The sequence below is a fragment of the Lactuca saligna genome, chromosome 3 (genome assembly GCF_052625555.1).
Source record: "Lactuca saligna cultivar CGN05327 chromosome 3, ASM5262555v1, whole genome shotgun sequence".
NCBI classification, from domain to species: Eukaryota; Viridiplantae; Streptophyta; class Magnoliopsida; order Asterales; family Asteraceae; genus Lactuca; species Lactuca saligna.
Window position 1 is genome coordinate 217,274,494 of NC_136419.1, and position 18,428 is coordinate 217,292,921.

Here is an 18,428-nt window from a genome sequence, read left to right on the forward strand (position 1 = left end):
CTTGTCAGATAACTAGTACTGAATGGACCCGCATCAAGATCATCTCATAGATCGCAGTTATGAGTGAGACTTGATTAAAAGGTACTGTCTTTATGTCCTTAACACCTGACACACATAGTGGGAGTTAGGTATATGGAGTACTATGCTTTGATATAACCAAATGTTGTTCCATGATCAGGCAGTTATAAAAGTCATATTCGGGTATGGTGTGAACTATGCAAGAGGCTTATATAGTCAAGATGAGATTTGTTCCTCTTATGTGTTGAGAGTTAGACATCTAACGCGCATTACCTAAAGTTGAATTACAAATGAGATTGATTGTGATCCAAGGCTCATGTTCAACAGGATGTCTGTAACAAAGGGATAATTCATAAACTTAACTTAATATATCAATTGAAGCTTAGAGCTTTTGGGAATTAGATGTTGATGAATGCCATTCTTTGTTATATGTAATTGGGGGCAGTGAAATGTTGCTAGACGTTCACCATTGTCATATCAATCTATGATGAGTCTTGTGAAAGTGGGAGATTGAAAGATCTAGTATGCCCAAGAGTCATTATAGAATGATATTGCTAATAATATATGATCCTATAGGGTCACACCATATAGCGAGTTACCGTCAATTGATTATTTATTAGTATAATTTGATTATTAATAGATATATCAACACTTGTATTTAGTTGGAAAATTATTATTTCATAGAAATAATATTTTACTAATTGAAAATTTATTATTTGTGGAAATAATATTTATTGGAGAAATAATAACTTATGAAATATATCATAAAGTATGATAATTTATAAGTTATATTTATATCTTAATAAACCAGTTCAATTTATATAAAAGATAGTTTTACATAAAATAAGCTAGTTACAATTTATATAAAAAATAGTTTTATAAAAAATAAGATATATATATATATATATATATATATATATATATATATATATATATATATATATATATATTGGGAATTCTTTATAAAAATGATTGATTTTTATAAAGATAACATGCATGTGTATATAAACTAGTCATGAGATAATTTTTGTCTTCTTTTGTGCATGCTTTTTTCGAAAATTGTAAGGAAACCAAACATGATCTTCTTTTTCCATGTTTGAGACAATGTTGTCACTCATTTTACTTTATTGTCCCCCTTAAATTTTTTGGTCATTATATAAGGAAGGTCTTGGAAGGCTTTTGGGAGAAGTTCTTGCATCTTCTTCTTCTTCCTTTTGGCTATGAACCGTGGGCATGAGAAACTCCAATGGGGCTGCCAAATTTCGAGCTTTGCAAGCTCTTCTTCTCCTCTATTCTCTTGCATTTTGATGTCAAAAAATGTCCCTTTGTTACTTCACCTTTGAACATATATTTGGTGTATATTTCAAATGCTTATGAATAGCAAATTACAAGTGAATACTAGTATGTTTTTACGGTTCTACTCTTGTTTGGTGGATACTTGTAGAGAGCTCATGCTTTAGAGTTTCATGCTACAATTCATCAACTTCCAACCATCCATGATGATCAAAGTTTTCAATGATTGTTATGTTTTCCCTTCTATGGTTGTATTAATATTTCTAACTCTTGCAAAATGATCATTAGTGGGTAAAATAGTTTTAATTTTATTCAACATTTTTAAAACTTCTGTTGTTATTTTTACCGATTTTAAAATCGTATTTTTGAGTAAAGACCTAACAACCTGATCCTAAAGTAAGACATTTTGATTTGAAAGTGGGTGTGATTCATTTCTTTAGAATTGAAAATAGGTGGAGGTGGAGGTGGAGGAGAAATAACAAGAACCGAAGAAAGAGAAAAGTTTGATGAATTAAATGAGTAAATGAAGGTATATTTGTCAAACTATTATTTTTCAATGGATAGATAAAAAACTTTGATGGAATATCAGGCCTCTTAAATAAAATCAAGCAAAATAAGACACAAACTATAACAGTTTCTGACTTTCTATAAAATTCTGCCTTCCAAAAATTACATATAAAGCATTTGCGTTTTGTCGTTCTCGTACCCAACAATAAAAGTACCGAATCATCAAATATTGTATCTTGACCTTGTAAAATTCACTTTAATACACTGCAATAACAATAAATATGTAATAAGTTTGATGTAGTCGAACTACATAAATCTGATAAAAATCTATCATGTTTTTGACTAATATTTTTCAAGGGTGATGTTTTAACTAAGAAATATAACTTACTTGTATAGGTATGCGGCGATCCCAAGAATTAAACATAAGAGTATGATATCCACACAAAAGTTTCTGCTAGATCTCAACTAAAAAAATATTCACCGACACATACAATTAAATAAAAAAATATATAAACAAATAAAAGAATCTCAAAAAAGATTTATATAATTCGTTACCTTTGTTACTGTATCTTTGAGTCTAACATTGGTGTTTCTCAAATCAGAAGCTGCCCTTTCGACCTGGAATTATGGTTGTGTGACTATAGAATTTTACTGTGTTTCTTACAGATAAAAAATGGAAACCATGTAGTTTAGATTTTATAAATGGCAGATTAGATAAAAGTGATTATATTTTAGTTATCATGTGATTTAAACACTATATTTTTTGGAACTGATTCGTACACAATATTTTTTCTCCCTACACAATAATTTGTGCTTTAAAGTGTTGTATTGTACAACTCTGTAATGCATTAATTATTGTGTATGGCAAAAAAATTATTGCCTACGAATTACTTCCCTATATTTTTCTATGTCATATCATTTTAACATTTATACCAAGTTAAAATGGTGATAACAAGAAAAAATTTAACAAGTTTAATGATTTTAATAAATATGTTAGACACTAAAGTTTAACACTAAATACTAGCAATGTTTTTTTATCTATGTCAAAGCGATCGACATTAACAAAAAAATTTTTTTGTCAAACTTAAATAATTTTTATTGAGAACTAAATATAGTAGTTAAACCATAAATTTCGCCAATATAGTAGCGTTTATTTATTTTGTCATTCTAAATTGTATAAAAGTCACTAAATCTCCCGAAAGTTTCTATTTTGATATCATCTTGTTTTTTTCTTAATTATGTCATTATTTTTATAATTTTGTTGCAGTATCAACCATGATCAGTTTTTTCTATTCTCCGGTAACTAATTTGCCCAAATTGCAATAAAGTCACTTAGTTTACCGAAAATTTCAATTTTTACACCATGTTTTTTTTCTTAATTATTTCATTACATTTAAACTATGTGTAATATTTTCATCTTTACTTTATTATGCCTACCAACTTGAATTTATACTAACATCTAGAATATCCCAATATCTTGAACTAGCCAACATATTGGCACTACCATCGTATTTCTTGTATTGATCAATGTAGGGTTAAAGACTTATTCAAAAAGACATGGACTAAGTCAAAAGGCACATGGTAAAAGAGAAGAAACATTGAGTCCTTTAAAATAAACATTTCTAGATTATAAAGAAGATGTGTTGGATCCCCATCATGATGGCTTGGACATAACATTATATGTGACTAACCATGTCAGAAGAATCTTGATAGATTATATTGGTAACATGATGTCTCCATTGATGTTCTTGGTTTCTCTATTGAATCCTAACAACATCAAAGATCTTCAGACAATTTCAGAATCCAAGATGTTCATTTTGTTGAGATGTTCATTTTATTGAGAGTTTCAAGTATGATGATGTAGATAGATGGCAAGAGTTCATTTAATGTCATCCTACTTGAAAATCTCAACAAAATGAACATCCCAAATTCTGAAATTTTCCAAAAACCTTTGGTGTTATTAGGATTCAGCGAAGAAACCAAGAACATCATTCGAGAAATCATGTTACCAATATAATAAATCAAGTTACTTGTGACATGGTAGGCCACATATACTGTTATGACCAAGCCATGGGGATCCAACACATCTTTTATAATCTAGGCTGTTCATTGATTCTTGTTTGACTCTTTTTTTTTACCACATGCCTTTTAACTTAGTCCATGTTATTTTGAATAAATTTTTTTCCCTGCATTGATCGATCCAAGGAATCTGATGACAGTGTGAAGATGTTGGCTAGTTTAAGATCTTGAGCCATTCAAGATAATAGTATAATTTCAAGTTATTAGGCATAATAAAGAAAATGTAAAAATGTCACCTATATCATAAATATAATGACATAATTGACAAATAAATAAATAAATAAATAATTGAAAAAAAAACATGATATCAAATTTGAAATTTTCGATAAACTTAGGGATTTTATGCAATTTGGGCAAATTAGTTACTAGGAGAATATGAAGAATCAGTCATTTGATTAATACTGCAACAAAATTGTAAATACAATAACATAATTGAAAATACACACACACACACACACACACACACATATATATATATATATATATATATATATATATATATATATATATATATATATCAAGGTTGTAAAAATCGTTTGACGGTAGCTCGACGGTGGACTGGTGTTAAGGGATTAATCGGTCTTGGCGGAGATTAATCAAGGATTAATCGGGGACCATAGATTATTAATAAAATATTAAAATTAATTAAATATTAATATATCTTAAGAAAAAACAAGTACTTCAAAATTAGAAAGTAAGAAAAATTGTAATTTGGAAATTTGGAAATACGAAAATGTGAACATTTTGGTATAATATTTGAAATTTTGAAAATTTGAAAATTTTGGAGTAAAAAAAGAAAGTTGGTTTTTTGAACGTTTTTAAAAAAAAAATTAAATTTTTTTTGACCTTTTTTGGCTTTTTTTTTCGACTATTTTGACTTTTGTTGACTTTTATTGACCGATTAATCCCGCCAAGGCCGATTAATCCTAAATTTCCGATTAATGTCCTAATCCTCGACGGTTGGAGAACGCCAAGCGATTAATCCACGATTAATCGCTGATTAATCCCGATTTCTGCAACCATGATATATATATATATATATATATATATATATATATATATATATATATATATATATATATATATATATATATATATATATATATGAAGAATCAGTCATTAATACTGCAACAAAATTGTAAATACAATAACATAATTGAAAATACACACACACATATATATATATATATATATATATATATATATATATATAATTAAAATTTTCGGTAAACTTAGTTACTTTATTACAATTTTCCCTTCTATAAAGTGGAAAAATATCATATCTAGATACAAAATAAATAAATAAATAAATCGCAATATTAGTTTTTCTTATATGAAATCGCTTGAGTTTGATTTTAGGGGTTGTTTTTTTTATTTTTTGGTTAAATTTATTATCTGTAAGGTATGAACGGGTAATGGTGCATGAATGGAAAAAATCTTGTATATTTCATTTTTAAGCTAAAAAATTATCTTAATAATACTAAATATTAAGTTTAATAATACTAACTATTAGGTCTGCAATTGTGTCGTGTTCGGGTTGACGAGTTGACGGGTTGGCAGGTTGACATAGAAAATAAATAATATTTTATCGATTTTAACATGAGAGAAGTAGAAAAAAATCGAAAGGGACATAAGTAAAGAGTTGGTGTCTAAATACATTAAGTCATGTTTTTTGACTTAACTCATTAAGTCATGTTTTTTTTGCTTAACTTGTTAAGTTGTATTAATAAAGTCAAAATGAAATAGTCATATCTATTTATTAAAGCATATATATTAATCCAAATTAAGTGTTTAAACTATTAGAATCGTTAAATTAAGATGCTCACTTAATAAGACTAACATTTAGTTTGGTTCATTTCAACACGAAAATAAAATTACCTTGTCATCAATTTCATCCATCAATGGCACTTGTCTATCAACTTCCTGCACCATTAAAAAATTTTAAATTTTAAATTGTTTTTATCATCTAAAAATATATTTATCTATTTAATAATTTATTTTTATTTATGTAATTTTTTTGATTGCGTACTAATGATTGATATCACCATACCTCTTGCATGTCCTGAGCCATGTTTTTCAGAGTACCAAGTCCTTCTGCAATCACATCCAACCCTTCGTCCTACATATAGTTAAATCCATTGATTAGTTGTCAATATTGATGTCTCAAGAGATATATTAAAGCATCCTTAATATGAGTTCTTTTAGGAAGAAAAAATAATGATAAATAATAATAATAATAATAATAATAATAATAATAATAAAGAAACTTTTTATTTTGAAATAATGAAAAGAATTCACATCTATTATAGAAGATTTTAGTAGTTTTCATCCATGATTCAAAACCCAATTTTGACAATGATCTTCTAATTTTTTATATTTTTTAGCTTGTTGATAGTTTATAAAATTCAGTTGTTTCAAAACTAACCTTACTGAAAATGTTTTATTATTGTGGATTTTGTAATATATTTAGACATGAAAACTAGGCAAATAGTCATAAGGGAGTAGTCAAATTTAGATCAGATATCTACCTAAATAGTAATTTCATGTTTTTATCTTGATAATCGACCCAAATTCAAATTAAGTTGTACATACCTGTTGCAATCTTCGCATTTCATATTCTTGTCTAAATTTATTGGTGTCATCAGTATGTTGGTAGTAGTTGTTATCAAACGTTTCATCTGATATTGCCATAAGCTGGTAATCAAAATAAAATATCGATATAGAATTAAAAATTAAGCACAAACATACGCATCCAAGAATCACCTTGCATTGTGTCAAATATGATTTTTCTATTTGAACTTGATGATTCCAAACCGATTGTTGGTTGAGTTTTGGTTTTTACACCGTCAGGAACGATTTCAATTCTCTCTTTAAGTGCTAAGACCAATTCATTTCGTGCCTGAAGTTCATCCTTAGAAAGCCCTTTTACCTACATCATATTTATGTTAATCGGTATTGATGTGATGAATTGAATTGTGAAATCGAAATTGACATAAATCCAACAATATTTAATAGGATATTTTTATTGATGGTTGGTTCCATGATTTCTATATACAAAACTTAGAAAAGTATAAATGTAATTTATAATCAAATACACCAAAGAGTATGTCTATTAAAAGCATAACAATAGAAGTTATATATATATATATATATATATATATATATATATATATATATATATATATATATATATATATATATGAGTAAATTACACAAATAGTCCATCATGCAGATATCAAATGACGCGTTCAGTCTCTATTTTTAAAAATTAACTCGAACCATCCGTTATATCGTAAAAAAGTACACGTTTCATACCTTACAGACATAAAATGACTACATTACCCTTTTTTAATTTTTTACATTTATTATATATATTTCTAAATATTTTTAATTATTAAAAATATTTTAATTAAATTGTGGGGCACACGTTGCTTATATTTACATTTTCCTTACTTTCCCTCTATCCAATATTATCTTTCTCTACCATCAAGTTAACACTTCCATTTTTTCCGACGACCCCAACACTTCCACTTTTCCAACGAATCCAACATGGCCATTGTTTTCGGCCACTCCAACATATCCATCAAGGTCAAAACTTCTACCACAATTCCAATCATCACCTATCACTTTCGACCACCCTTTTTTCCATGAAGACTCAAATGAAAAAAAAAATACATCAAATGTAATCACTATCACCCCACTTATGTTGGACTTGTGACTCTCAGTAGTTTGCAGAAGAAAGTCAAACATCCTCCATCTCCCCTGGAACACTTAAATATGATGTAGTTGTCATATAGATCTGAAACAACATCGATGATCGAAACTATAGATCTGGAAACACGAACCGAAAATCTAGAAACACAACCGTTCGTAAGCCTTTTGCGGGAGGAGACAATGGTTCCAATTGGCGGATGAGGTTTAGTAGTGGTTTAGGGCTGTGGTGGCGGTCGGGTGATTCTGATGGTTATCGGGAGTGGGTGAAAGAGAGTTACATCTGGCGTGCAGATACGTTTTTCTGGCACCACTACCAACGACAAACAAATAACATCGAAATGTAGATCTGTAAACTCTCGATGGTGTGGTGATGGCAGTGTATGCAGTAATTGTCGAACGGAGAAGCGAGACCTTGCAGTGATGTGCAGGTGGAGACAACGACGAAGATGCGATGGCGGTGGTGGCAACAACGGTGGTGGTGACAACGGTGGTTGCTCCGGTGACCGATCTTGATGATGTACTGAAGAAGATAAACGTAACGGTTGAAGGATGTGGGTGGGGTTAGGGTAGAGGATAAGTGTTTGTGATGGTGGGCCCATTTTTATTTTTCCCTAATTTTTATTTTTCTTTTGAATTATTAATAACAAACAAATTAAAAAATAAAAAGAAATGGCAAAATAGTCATTTTATGTTCATTAGGGACGGTCTAAGTAAGAAAAAAACATTGCAACGATGGTCTTAGATAATTTTTAAAAATAGAGCCTAAACGTGCAATTTTACACTTGGACGAGGGACGAATCGTGTCATTTACTCTCTCTCTCTCTATATATCTATCTATCTATATTTCTATCTCTCTCTCTCTCTCTCTGTATCTCTCTCTGTGTGTGTGTGTGTTTGTGTGTGAGTGTGTGTGTATGTGTGTGTGTATATATATATATATATATATATATATATATATATATATATATATATATATATATATAGGTTTAAGTTCTATGGAAAACAAAAAAAACCCTAAAAATCATAAAAATGCATAAAAATACTTAGAGATCACAAAACTTTTTTTTGAATTTTTTTATCAAAAAATCGCAGCTTTTAACATAAAATCGTTGAAAATTTTTTGAAAATTTTTTTTTCATAAAAAAATATATATTTTTTTTATTTTTTTTCAGCGAAATTTTCAAAAAGGCTACGATTTTTTGATTAAAAAAATTCAAAAAAAAAAGATTTGTAATGTCTAGGTAATTTTTATGCATTTTTATGATTTTTAGGGTTTTTTTGTTTTCCAAATAACCCTTCCCTATATATATATATATATATATATATATATATATATATATATATATATATATATATATATATATATATATATATATATATATATATATATATATATATATATATATATATATATATAGTATTGTAAAACTCGTCGAATTGGCCGAATACTCCCTACTCGGCCCCTTACAGAGACGAGTTATAAAATTCAAGTACTCCCCGATCGGCCCCTTACTGAAGCAAGCAGTATTGTAAAACTCGACAACTCAATGACTAATATGTATAACATACTTAATGATTTATTATTTACACACACATGTGACTATTACTATATATATATATATATATATATATATATATATATATATATATATAATTTTCAGTAATTATTCACAAAGTAAGACCATTATGTGTTTTTTTTTTTTTTCAGTTTTTGTTTATTCACATGTATCTAATTTTGTTACATATTTCTATCAACTTATGATTTTGACATATAAACTTTTCTAAAAATGTTTCTACATGAATTATCGAATCTGAGTACTACCGACGACTCGCTACTCGACAGTCAACTGAATAGGTACCGAGTAGCGAATTCTACAACATTATATATATATATATATATATATATATATATATATATATATATATATATATATATATATATATATATCAAAACCCTTATATTACTTTTATAATAATTAGAACCTTATATTAAGATTTACTTTCAAAGGTTATCGGGTGTTTGATGTATACTATGACCAGCACAAGGCTTTATATTGCATTTGTTGTAGGGAAGATAAGTAGGTTTACCAGCAATCCTAGTACTCATCACTTGCAAGCAGTAAGGAAAGTGATGGCACGTCTAAAGAAAAACATGGATTTTGGTTTGACTTATGTAAGTTTCCTTCAGCTATGGAAGGATATTTAGATGCTAGTTGGATCACTAATGTTGAGGACCACTCTTGTACAAGTGGTTGGTTTTTTCTTCTTGGTGGAGGTGTTATTTCATGGGATTCTAAGAAACAAACATGCATTACAAATTCAACTATTGAATCTGAATTCGTAGCCCTTGCAGCTACTGGAAAAGAAACGGAATGGTTAAGGAATTTGATATATGAAATTCCTTTATGGCCAAAGCCTATATCACCTATTTCTATACACTGTGATAGTGCTTCCACCTTGGCAAAAAACATACAATTAAGTTTTTAATGGAAAGTCGCGACATTTGGGTGTTAGGCACAACATGGTATGTGAGCTCATTACTCATGGTATCATTTCTATTGAGTTTGTTCGATCTCAACGAAATTTAGTTAATCACTTAACGAAGGGGTTAGCTAGAGACTTGGTAAAAAAGTCTGTTATATGGATAGGTTTAAGGACCACTTGATATCTCTATGGGTGAGATAGCCAATTCCCTACAAATATAATGTTAGAAGTTAAATTCATTGAAGCACATTTGTTTACTACATCCCAAGGTATGTGCTTATAACCTGTATTGCTAAAGTAGGTTCATTAAGTTCTTAATAGTTCTTTTTGAAAAAGTGAATTAATAGGTGCATGATATAGAAGGACTACATATGTGAGTGTGAAGTGATACAACTTCGAAAAGCTTAGGCTAGGCTTTTATGCATTCATGAATGTATATGACACATGGTTGTAATAATGTCAAGTATGAAACATTAGATATTGTGTTTAACTTATGTGTATAGTATCTTTGGTTACTCGAATGAGTTGATATGATCAGTCCTTAGGACACCCTGATTCTCAAGTATTTGACATGTATATTAACTAATGTGAAAATTCGATCTTCAAGATATTTTCATTTATGCATAAGTTTGATTTTGTGTTTTCTTTTAGTTAATTAAGGACTATACTAAAATGGGGGAGGAATGTTGGTGATTCTAGTGTTATCAACATATTTTGGTGTAATTATTACTAATAACGAGATAGGTCGAGTTTCATTTACTAATCGAGCTTGGATGTGCGGTGTTCACACTCGCTGTGATAATTGTGAACTCGAGTATACAAGGGTTCGTGGGCAGCGCCCTTGGGTACAGCCTTCCATGAGGTTGCAACCCCTTAGCGAGGTTTATGGATACGCCCTTTGAGAGGTCCAAGGGGCAAAACCCCTAGCGGTGGTGACATCACTATGATGTCAGAATCGATTATGTCTAATAACCATATATCCAACCACTTGTTTTGGAGCCAAATTGCATGTAACTACCACCAACAACTTTTCCTTTCTTGTACAAGAACATACTGCATGTTCCAGAAAACGGGTTCAATACTTACTCTTAAAAATCATACTTCTGGTTCTCTCTATCTCCAAAGAACACAAAACAACAAGGTATATTTTCTGTGTTTTAAATTTGAAAGTTGCCTGATTTCCAAATTGCAATCAGATTTCTGATTTGGATTATCCCAAATCAGATTTTGTGATACCCTAGACATAAGGGTAGAAATCACATATTTTAAAAATGATTGCAATCACGATCCTCATAAATTATCAAAGTTAACTGATATTCTAAGACCCCAAAATCTTATATAACGGTGATTTTTTTCCTCATTTTTAACTCTTAACATTTACTTCTCACTTCCTATTTAGGCTCAACGTTTTCTTTCGTTTCCTATTTGCAATTATGTTTTGGATTTTTTATTTTTTTATTTTTAGCTATGGGTCGGTCAACAATAGATATTTTAAAACGTAATAGTTTGAAATGAAAGAGGAATGCATTGAAGATGAGAATAAAACCATCAACTTTTGATTCAGGGTGGGGTGTGTTAGTCGGTGAATACACTATGTGTATTCTATTGTTGTTTAGACATAAAGTTAGATCGCAAATTTAATAAATATCGTAGATGGCGATCGAGTACAACTATGAATATCTTTGTTATAGGCTGAACTTTTACTAAAATATGTATTATTATATATTTCAACTTCAACCAATAGGACACACCATCATAACATGGTAATCGCTTCATTACCGATAAATCAAAATATAATATAACATATAAAGAGCAAAAATCAAAGTTGTTAAAACATTTAAAGAGCATATAAATAGTTATTTTTGTGGCATTAACTTTTAACTTTAACTATGAAGTTTAGTTTAATGTATTGGCCTAACCATATCGGAAATTTACAAATTGTTTAAATTAATATGTGCGAGTGCAAGCCGTTTAAAAAGAAAAGATAAAAAAGAACCAAATAAGGAATGTTCCGATAAAAAGTAAAATTTGTTTATTCCTTAATTATAAGTTAGAAGTAACGTAAATATAAACCTTTTTGAAAGCTAAACGCTGTAATTTGGGAATTTCTTCGAGTAACCGAACTTTCGTCCGTCGAATCTCGGCGTTCATCGCCACCGCCGTGGCCCTGTTCTTTTCCGCCGCAGCAACCTCCGATTTCTACACAAACAAAAAACAAAACTACATCTGAAACAACATACACAACGTGATAATAAAGTCTTTTGATATCGTAAAGATCTAATTACCTCCACAGCTTGATTCAGATCGGATTCAATGGCGGTGTAAAGTCCGGCGAATGCATCGTTCCGATTGATATTGTTGGTGGCATCCTTTTGCTTGTCGACGTCGTATTTCTCGTACTTCTTGCATATTACATCTACTCTTGTTATCAAATCGATTACTCCCATCTATACCTGTAGAAACTTTGACTTGATTCTACAAATCGATTGTGATCGTATATCTGGTAATGTCTCTGGATAGAAAGAGTTCGAATTGAGCAAAATTTGATATTAAATCGACTTTCTACTCTCTTTCTCTCAGTAGATAATGGAATTGAGAGTGAGGACAAAGCCGGCGATTTGGCGGAGGAGCGGGAGGAAACCGACGGAAAGAGCAAAGTACAAGTTCTCAAATGGCAAAAGTTTCATTTTTACCCCTACAGTTTCTTTTGTTATGAAAATAAATTCGAACATTATATACTCCTACACAATTTACATTATTCTGCACAGTAGTTTTAATTTTTTTTTAATCAGGTTAAGAATGATTTATAACTTATATGCTGCATTTTAAAGTAAAAAAGAAGCTTTAGCTTGGTTTATCCTAAATAGAAGGTCACTGGTTCGATTCTCACATTTTTATTATTTCAATTCTTTACAAATACTTTTATAAATTACCTTATTTCTTACCTTTTTTTAAACCATGGAAATATCATAAAAGCAAGCAATGAGCTAGAAAAAGAGTCATTACATCAAACTTGTAGTAGAAGTACGGTTGTGAAGCCAAGAACTCCAACATAACTTAGTTTTACAACACCTGCTAGAAATCCGTAAAAAATCCCTATAAACATCATAAAAAAGAAACGATTTTTTAGATGTAACCACGTAATAAGAGAATTAATTAACATGTGATCTGGAATCTGTATCCCCCATCAAATAACATTATGCATCCAAATGTTACACAACTCAGAGCACCCATAAAACAAATGTTCAATAGTCTCCACCCTACACGAATAGATAGGACAAAGAATCGAATCTAACAGAATTCTCCTATAAGAAAGTCTCTCTCTAGTATGAATACTGAGTAAACGAATCATCCATAAAAGAACATTAAGCTTGATAGGAACCTAAAAGAAAATTAAGCTTGATAGGAACCTAGTTGTTCCACCTAGTCTCACCACCTCTTGCGTACAGTAAGCTACCATCAATGAATCGTCGAGCGGACGCAACCGAGAAGTTATCAGAAGCATCAATAGTCCAACCCAACCTATCAGGAATCGACTGCAGTTGTAGATCCTGAATGAGAGAAAGAATTCCATCCCATTGTTCCTGCTCAACACCTCCTCTAGGACTACGTATAAGAGTATCAGTCTCCCAACCCACATCCATTCGATTTTTTATAGTAGTATTTTTAAAAGTATCTAAAGCAAACACTCTCTGAAAAGTAGTTGTAAGAGACGCCTCTCTCATCCAAACATCATGCCAAAAAGAACTATAACTCCCATCACCAACCCTGATAGGACATAAGGAACGGATATCAAGACCTCTGTCCCATAACTAAATGAACATACACATAACTCCAATCCAAGGACCTGTGCCGACTATCCTAGAGGGCAAATACTACAACCGTCATTAGGACCATATAAAGATCTAACCAATCGAGTCCACAACAGATTAGGATAATGATAATATCTCCACCACCAACGAAACATCAAGAAGTATAACTCCCATCTTACCCCTATTAAATAATATTCATAGCTTATTTTTAAAATTTTACAGATTTTTAATTTTTTAATAATTTATTTTAATTCTTACACCTAACACCGATCTTGATATCAATGCAAAATAATAATAATAATAATACATTTTTATTTTCACCATTTTTTTGATTTACTAACTTAACTATTTATAGTAGCGATTAAAAAAATACTTTTCTTTTTGGTTGTTTCCTCCGTTTTGGAAATAAGGTAATTCTGGTTATAGATGTTTCTAGCTTATTTGCTTTTAAATTTTCACTACGCTGCTTGCTAATTTCTATCAATTTGGTTTAGGTTGGGTTTAATTTGGATATTCATAAATTGTTGGATACTTTGCCAATAAATATATATTCTGATATAAGTGAATCACTTTCTTTGATTACGCCCAAAATCTATTTTTCTTTATCTATAATTGTCGTATGTAGATAATGGTTCTATTGTAATGAGTCGTGATGGATTTTGGTTTTCTTTATTCTAAAATTCGCTTGCATAGAATTTCGTCATCATAGCCTACGAAAGGTCAAAAAAATTTACCGGTTGAAAAATATTTTAATAACAGGGCTAAATGCAATAATACACAATATACATTCTATGTATTTGTGTACTATGACCAACACAACACACCTTTTCATCATAGGGTATGTTTGTTTTTTTTACATAATAAGCTTAATGAGTAACCCATACACGATGCAAACTATCTATATTACTATATACTAACTAAAACAAAGTAAAGTACCCAAAAATCAAAATTAATACAACTTTCTAAACTACATGCTTTGTACGACTTCTGCGAGTGTCACTTATGATATAAGAACGTAATGATAATTTTGTTGTCTTATAAATAAGTATCATGTTTTTCTAATTCATTCCCTGCAATTAAGTCAAACTAAGAAAACGTTGATTAGTTCTTAAATCATACGTAATTGCGTATAGATTTTTTTTCCATGTTTACGTTTAAACTAGACAGTATACCCCGTGTGATGCGGCGGAATTTTGTATTTGTGCATAAAATAAAACATAATTTACTCTAATATTATGGTAAATTGATTTATTAAGATAATTTACTTTTCTGTTTGTTTACATTTGGGTAACTATTTTTTTTTTTTTTTTTTGTATAAATCTAAGTAACGAACTGTTTGGAGTGTTTGCATATGATCATTATGACCGACTGCAGCAGGTTACATCAGATCATAATAGTTATATATGAACACTTTCAAAAAGTTTGTTATCTAGATATGTAAAAAAAATACACAGATGTGAATAAACCGAAAAATTAATTACCATGATAAGTCAACTGCTTTTCTTTTTTATTTTACCTTCTAATTTTGATCTGATATAAAATTTAACCTAAATGGTAAATATATTTATAATCACACCATTTTGGTAAATATATATATATTTTTTAAAATACACTACTTTGTTTAAAAAAAAAAAAAAAAAAAAAAAAAAAAAAAAAAAAAAAACTCTAGATTTGACTTGAAAAAAATACATCGTCTTTTATTTTTTAAGATATAAATATAAAATTTAAATTTACTAAAGACTGCAAGTATCAGAAATTGAGACCAATAATATAATAATAATAATAATAAAAAACACACCGTTTGATGAGTTAAAGCTTAGAATATTGTTATTAGAGTTTCAAGTTTTTATTTGCATTTCAAGTTATGGTTTTCAATTGACCTGGTTCTCCAATTGTTCTTTCCGGTATCAATTTTGTTTCCTGTAAGGATTGTAATGCATTGGGTTGTGGTGGTGGAAATTCGATGAAGAGATAGTGAGTTGTTGTGTTGGTCTGTCAGAGTTGAAGGGCCGAAAAAAGAATAGGTGGTGAAAATATCGATGTCACTAAAGATGGAAAGGAAATAGAAGTTGAGGAGGATGAGAGATGAAATGGTGACTGGTGGGACCCAGATTTAATTTTCCAACTGTGGTTTTAGGTTTAGGGTGAGGAGGTGCAAATATGTGGGATCTATTAATTTTTTAAACATATAAAAAAAATTAATACATAAATTAGAAAAAAAATAATAATAAGGGAACAATAGTTCTTTTAGGTAAGACCAACCGAGTTAGAAACAAAAATAAACAGTAGGACCAGCCGAGTTAGAAACAAAAATAAACAGTAGAGACTAATCGCACAATAAAAATAAACACTAGGTACCAGCCGAGTTAGAAAAATAAGTTAGGGACCAAACGTGAAAATTACGCAAACCACAAGGAGAATTCGTATAATTTACTATTACATTTTTGGTTTGTTCACACCTGGGTAACTTTTTTTATACAAGTCTACGTAACAAACTTTTTGGAAGTGTTCATATATAACCATTATGAGCAGATGTAACCTACTTACTACAATCGGTTATAACGGTTATGTGTGAACACTTCAAAAAAGTATTTTACATAGACGTGTACAAAAAAAAAGATAGTTACCTAAATATGAATAAACCGAAAATTAATTACCTTAATAAGTCAATTTACGTAATATTAGGTTGAACTACACAAAACATGTGTAGAAAAAAATTATGCATTCATGTTGTAATTAGTAACTAAATGTCATAATACATCCGATACATCGACAATACCTTGCTTGATAGCACTACAACAAAAATTTTGTTAAGAGTATTAAAATAATAATAAAATTATTGTTCACCCTGATAACTATATACAATATATAATAGCATAACATGAGAACTACTATGATTTTCTTGGCGACAGTAAATTACCTTATTTCCAAAGAAACTTATAATATTTGATGAATACTTGGGTTCATGAGAGGATTGAGTAAGGAAACATGCCACGATCTTCGCTTTGTCCTTCGTTCAGTTTTGATTCGGTTGATGTAACGTTCCGATAATCATGACAAAGAAATTTTTGTTTTTAGATTAATAAATCTTTAGTACATATTATTTCCATAAAACCAGGGTAACCAATATTTATCAAAGCATCATCAAATCAGAGTAATCAACAGAATTCGGAAACATGTGGTGTGTGCTCTGCAATTATCCCGAGTTCTTTTAATTGAAAACTGGAGTACATGAAACATAAACTGAAAACCGTAAGCATAAAGCTTAGTGAGTTTTCCCAAACTATCATACAACATACAACCACAGATTATCATGCAACATATATATAGTTGCCATGGGCTACCCATGGTCTTTATCTGGAGTGTCATGGGCTCCCCCATGGTCTTTACTTAGAAGGCCATGGGCTCCCCCGTGGTCTTTACCTGGACTGTCATGGGCTCCCTTAAGGTCTAATATCCAAGTACCACGGGCTACCCCCCGGGGTCTTCCATGTAAGTATCATAGAGACAACTAGCATATCACATAACACGTAATGGGCCGATATTGGTGCCTTCGACCCATGAATACAGTGAGAAGACTCACCTCTCATTGCTGAATCAAACAGAAAATATGTGGCTGATGGCTGACAGATCCCTGAACTATCAAAGTCAAAACAATACTTTCATATTCACTTAGTAGCTAACTCCCATTGCCTAGGAGTTCCACAAAGCACAAAGCAAGCAACATTCGTGTAGTAACACTCCAATCCATAGAATGATCATAGGTCATTCATCATACATACCACAACTCATGCTAAAAATTTCCACCCTCACTGTCGGCTGCCTTATGCATGCAAATTATACAAAAAATAGGATCAAATAGATTGTCGAATAATAGACTCTACCCTAGGGCCACAATCAGACAAGGAATGGGAAATAAGGCTAAATCAATTATTTTAGGGCTATAAGATCCTAACCGTATATAATTTTTAAAGAAAACACTTAGTAGTTATTGATATCAGTAGATATTTCCATTACAACATAGCATCCAATACTCTCAAGACTACAAAGCATCACATAAATCAAGTCAATCTATCCCGAACTAATCAACTCTAGTATGCAAGTCTATCAGCTCATACAATAGACATACCAAGGCATCTCTCATAGCATTCTATTATGCAAAACCTGAGCATATTCTTAGCCATAACTAGCATGCGATTCACAGACTCATAAATCAAATCATATCAGATAACATGTATGCGTATTTTGGGAGAAACTTACTTGAGCTCGGATGATTGCATGCACCACACCCTTTTCTTATCTTAGGACTTTCCTTTCTTAAAAAATATACTTTTCTTTTGAAAACATCACCAAACCCTCAGTTTTAATTGTAGACTATTAAAAGCAGTTAAAGTGTGACTCTATGGAAGTTTCAAATAGACCTAAAAAGAAAAAGAAGGTAAAACATCTGGTATGTTGATGTGATAACCTGATATTTCGAATCAATGTAATGATCTAAAATGTTAAGAATTGTAACCCCTT

The 18,428-nt window shown here is 30.4% G+C and overlaps 1 protein-coding gene across 2 annotated transcripts; it reads right to left on the minus strand.

Moving 5' to 3' along the window:
• Positions 1–1,894: 1,894 nt before the first annotated feature.
• On the minus strand, positions 1,895–12,782 carry LOC145034153 (syntaxin-71-like). Of its 2 annotated transcripts, XM_078982526.1 has the most exons (9): positions 12,381–12,782; positions 12,169–12,294; positions 6,661–6,826; positions 6,490–6,575; positions 5,948–6,016; positions 5,776–5,820; positions 2,374–2,436; positions 2,207–2,283; positions 1,895–2,082 (listed from the first exon to the last, which is right to left on the minus strand). In XM_078982526.1, exons 1-9 carry the CDS (start codon positions 12,540–12,542, stop codon positions 2,070–2,072), a joined length of 807 nt encoding a protein of 268 aa, XP_078838652.1. In that variant the 5' UTR covers positions 12,543–12,782; the 3' UTR covers positions 1,895–2,069. The 2 variants fall into 2 exon arrangements, with proteins under 2 accessions (XP_078838652.1, XP_078838653.1); XM_078982527.1 differs by lacking the exons at positions 1,895–2,082; positions 2,207–2,283; positions 2,374–2,436 and adding an exon at positions 4,438–4,910.
• Positions 12,783–18,428: the final 5,646 nt, after the last annotated feature.